The sequence below is a fragment of the Poecilia reticulata genome, linkage group LG7 (genome assembly GCF_000633615.1).
Source record: "Poecilia reticulata strain Guanapo linkage group LG7, Guppy_female_1.0+MT, whole genome shotgun sequence".
Classification (NCBI taxonomy): domain Eukaryota; kingdom Metazoa; phylum Chordata; class Actinopteri; order Cyprinodontiformes; family Poeciliidae; genus Poecilia; species Poecilia reticulata.
In genome coordinates, this window is record NC_024337.1 from 4,997,486 (window position 1) to 5,002,491 (window position 5,006).

At 37.7% G+C, this 5,006-nt stretch overlaps 1 protein-coding gene across 2 annotated transcripts in view; it reads right to left on the reverse strand.

Annotated features, from left to right (window-relative positions):
* LOC103466970 (tumor necrosis factor receptor superfamily member 14-like) overlaps positions 1-4,637 on the reverse strand; it is a 13,604-nt gene extending 8,967 nt beyond the window's left edge. The window contains exons 1-4 of one of the 2 annotated variants that reach the window (XM_008412940.2): positions 4,241-4,425; positions 4,051-4,143; positions 1,828-1,953; positions 14-133 (exon numbers count right to left, since the gene is read on the reverse strand). In XM_008412940.2, the coding sequence (XP_008411162.1) occupies positions 14-133; positions 1,828-1,953; positions 4,051-4,143; positions 4,241-4,265 (364 nt within the window). In that variant the 5' untranslated portion in view covers positions 4,266-4,425. Of the gene's footprint in view, positions 1-13; positions 134-1,827; positions 1,954-4,050; positions 4,144-4,240 lie in introns of both variants that reach the window. The other variant, XM_017305671.1, reaches the window with a different exon arrangement.
* Positions 4,638-5,006: the final 369 nt, after the last annotated feature.

Sequence of the window (5,006 nt, forward strand, 5' to 3'; positions counted from 1 at the left end):
TTACAGACTGAATGTTTCTCTGCTGTGCTACATCCTGTACTATCTATTAAACTTTTGCAGAAAAATCCACTTAGAACATCACAAACCGAATCCGATGTTGATTTACAGTTCTGCTTCGCAAAGAGACCAAGCCCTAGAAAATAAAAAACACTTGTTAGGACCAGGGGCATGGTAAAGGGGGGAAAAGTCATGAACAATTCTAGGGTCCCTGACCAGCAGGGGGCCCTCCACAATTTAATTATTTGTATTTTGTTCATAGAAATAAAATAAAAAAATCGGGATCCTGTCAAAAACAAAAAAATCATCATATTGTATTTACAAAGATTGTTTGTAGCAGTAAACATTTTATGTTACCCCTCCCAGACCAAAAAACACACATCTGTTTTTGCCCTGAACCCCCCCATCTACGTTAAATGGTTCGTTCCTGCTTGGAGCGCTTAACAGTGACGTATGCAGCTACAGTCAGTAGAAGCTGCAGCTGAATGCAGCTGCCACGAAACCACTGTGCCAGTTATTATGCTGCTAAGAAAAGTTATAAAATCGGGTTTTCAAAAACAAAAAAGAGAGAGGGAGAGAGAGGAAAAGGCAAGACCGTTAATTTATAACCCAGTTTTTCACCAAGAGAGGTGGGTAGACTGTGTGAGATTATCAACCATTTAGCGTAGTTAGCTTAGCTACAGACTACTGTTTGCCTCCATTTCACTAGCATTTAATGAATTAAGGAAAAAAATTACTAACATATTCATATTCATAACTGGTTCCCTGTGCCTTTTACCACTTAACAGATGAGTCAGTCAGCAGCAGTTATAACCCACGTCCCTCCTGACCTGTCCTCTCCTGAGTGAAATTAAGTCAGAAAAGTGCAACTTTTTCATAAATATTTTTCTAACAAATTTTTTAAAACTGTCATTATGTTGTGACAGTATGGTATGGTAAATCTATTTCCTCTGCCTTCTCCCAGGGTTCTCTAGAAACAACCAGTCAATGGCAGGAGAGTTTTAGTGCTGTCAATCACAATCTTATGTGGTGCTGCTGATCCTTCCTTCCCCTTGATTTGTGCCGTGCTGCAGCTAGCATAGCACAGAGCTGTGCAGATTGAAACTGTGAATGCTCAGTTTAGTTAGCATAGCTACCAATGATGGCGGATAAATGGTTTCTTGTAATGATAAGTTGTTTCTTCACTATTAGCACATTAAGCAGTGAGGGAATGAACAGTGCTAAGAGCGTCCTGCTAGTTCTGATTGGTTGTTTTTGGTCAGAACGGTGCATTACTTTAACCAGCAATAGTAATTCAGGAAGGAGGTGGAGGAGAGATCGTTTTCACAGATTATCTGTCTCATAACAAACCGCTACGACACGGTGACAACTTTAACAAATATGGAGAAAACATATTTTTTATTAAAGTTATGTACTGCAGCTTGAATAAAATGCAACTATATAGCATTTTTGAGAAGTCTGGATTGGTTTATGTGTAGTTGCACGTTACCTTTGACTGTTGCTCATGGGGAGMGACATTTCAGTATCCAAAACTAATKAAAAAAAAATKTAAGCAACATACTTGCATACTGGAWGTGAACTGTTGGATGTAAAATTCATGAGCAGTAAATATTGTGCTAGTATTGAACCACAGAAAGCAAGGTGGTTGCAAGCCTTTAAAATTGACGCTTTTTATGGGTCAAATAGACTCAAACAATTGTAACAGCAGCTGTGCGGGGGGGGTCCAAATACATTTTTTGTCAGGTGGCCCAAGATTTCTGGCGGCGCCCCTGGTTACGACTATTTAAATTGTTATCAAATGTCCCGCCTTTTCAGTTTCCCTGGCTGCACCTGAGTCACAGGTGGCGCAGGAGAGACACCTCTTCAGTCCGTTATATTGGTTCATGTAGGTTCCCGTCTGACAGGGAACGCAGTGTGTTCCTGACTCAGCCGTGCAGTCCCTGCCAACCACGGTCCCTGTAAGAATACAACAGGATAATTATTTTACTAGAAACATCTTCATCAGCTCAGGTACAACAAGGYTTCTTTATAGCTAAAATTCCAAATAAAGTTAAAAAGAGACTGTTGTTTTAAATGGGGTTATACAGAAAAAAATGTCCTAGCACTAGTCAACATATTTCCTGCAGCAGACAACAGATTAACATCTCTTGGGAAGTTGGCTATTGTTTTTGTCTGAGAAAATATTGTGGATGATTTTATTATAAGGGTCAAAGAGGAAAAAGAACATTCTTTACGAAGACCTTGTAGTGCTGCTGCTTTGTTTTTTGTGTCTCTTCAGTTCTGGTGCTTCAAATTTCTTTAAATATGATTTTTTTCCCCCTTCCACTGTCATGTCCAAAAACATGGCTGTCAGGTTAATTGGCCTCTCCAAATTGCCCTTAGGTGTGAGTGTGTGTGCATGGTGGTGTGTCCTGTGTGTCTCTGTGTTGCCCTGCGACAGACTGGCGACCTGTCCTGGGTGAACCCACCTCTCGCCCGGTACACTAGCTGGAGATGGGCACCAGCACCTCCTGACCCCACTRAGGGACAARGGTGTAGGAAAATGGATGGCTGGATGGAAGTTAATTGAGTAACTTTTTGGAAAATATTTTTCTTTTAAGGAGTTTTACCGCACTGCATTTTCTTCACTTTCACTTTCTACCTGCTATGTGTAATTTCGCTGAATGAAGAACATGTTTTAACCAAAACCTTAACAGATACAGACACACAGCTACAGTTTGTCAAAACGAGAATAATTATTTTACTACAAGCTTTGTTGTTCTGATTTTCATATCTGTCTGAATCTGATTAGACTTTTGAAGGTGATGAAGATACAGTAACCTTATATATTGTCTGTGGCTACATAGATTAAATAATCATTTGAAAAAAAAATGTCTGGTATGATTTCTTGTTTTGTAATATATATTTCAATGTATTTTGTAATGTATATGTATATATAATCATATTTTAGACTTTAAAAAACTAACTTTTCCTTATAATGTTATGTTTGTCCACCTSACATAATTTAAAAATATTAAATTCTTTTAATATTTTAAAATAATTTATCCCCAAATTATTAAATTTAAACATCTACTTACATCCCCAACTCACCTTTATGCCAAATATTTGTTTTATTCTTGTCATCCCATGGATACTTATTATTTAAGTAAAAACATATTGAAGTAGTGCTACTCTTAAATTCAGTTTTGGGTGGACTACACCTCTGATCTTATGGTATAAAGCACATGTGTCAAACTCAAGGCCCGTGGGCCAAATCTGGCCCGCCACACAAATGTGGCCCTTCTAGATTCCAGACTAAACACTAAGTGTGATTAAATATTATGTTATCAATCAAATCAACGCAGTGTTTTTCTGTTACTGCCAAATTACATCAACCAGTMCCTCCAGTTTCTTGAGAATTATTATRAAAATTCACGATAATTCRTGAATTTTTGCRCTGAAACATAATTGGAAGTTTATTGCAGATTTTTCTCAAAATTTGTCAAAAACTTTCTGACTTGTACTAAACAGCTGCCTCAGTTTGAATTGATGTCAGATTATATAGTCCATGATCCATACAGTCAGTAATAAAAAGTTGMATTTACCATCATAAATAAGTGCAAATATTTCCAAATTAGTACCACAAATACTTTTTTATTTGCAAACATCACAAAAAAGTATCACAAAATACTAGAGGGACTGAAAAATTGTTCAATAATATTAATATTAAGGATTCATTGATATTTTAACAGTTTGTTTACAGATTTTATCAATACATTCTGGCACAACTGGCCCTTTAAGAGAATCCATGATCTCATCATCTTGATTTGGCCCAAAACCAAAACGAGTTTRACACCCCTGGAATAAAGCATTGCGTGTTTTAAAATGCTGATGTTATTTTTATTTCGAATGTCGCATTAACATTGACGCTCTAATCTAGTTTTTCGAGCTAACGTTTGCCAAGGCAACGTTCAACGCTGAGCGTCTTTCAACGGAAATATGGAAACCACACAAAATGGCTCCAGTTTCATTTTGCCTTTTTTTGTTTTTTTTTCTTTTTTCGTTGTTCTCTACCTTCTTGGCACATCGGGCAGCATTGTCCGTCGCTTGTTGGGTATTCTTTCTGTCGACAGGTTGATGAAACCGGTTCGAACAAGGCAACACCGACTATAAATGATCGTAGCAGCGGAAAGAAAGATTGCAATGAGTGTCTTCCTCATCCTCAGATCCGTTCAAATGTCTCATCGGACACAATCAGACTCACCTAACATGACCAACATGGAAATCATGTTACATCATGCACCGCTGATTTACGTTTCTGATGAAATTTCTTGGCGTTCTTTCTTTTGGTTTTAGAAATTCTACATAAAACTAACCAACGGGAAACGCGGATTAACGTAACACCGGCCCGCACAAGATATTCACGTGCGCGACAGCTCAAGACATTATGGTACACCCGTTTACGTGCTGCTTTCACAATAAAAGCGCACATCTGGTCCATGTTTGATCCAGCCGCTACTTTGCAAAAAGAAATAATGTATCAGAAATAACTGGGGACATTATGCAATGCTGAAAAACTTTCTGTTTCCAGCGATTTCTCTCACTTCTGGGTGGAAGAGGAACACCTTTGGAACAAAACCAGCAAATGTCAACCCGATCTAATGTGTAATTCCAAAATTAAAAAAGCACATTTTTACTATTTTTCCCCTACGTTGCCGTGCTTATTGCTGGAAAACTTTCTGTTTCCAGTGACTTCTCTCACTTCTGGATGACACACCTCTAGAACACAACCAGAAAATATCAACCCTATCTGATGTATAATTTCAAAATAAAAGCCTATTAAAAAAAGCACATTTTTACTATTTTTCCCCCAAGTTGCCGTGCTTATTGTTCGAAAACTCTCTGTTTCCAGTGACTTCTCTCACTTCTGGATGACACGCCTCTGGAACACAACCAGAAAATATCAACCCTATCTGATGTATAATTTCAAAATAAAAGCCTATTTTTAAAAAAGCACATTTTTACTTTTT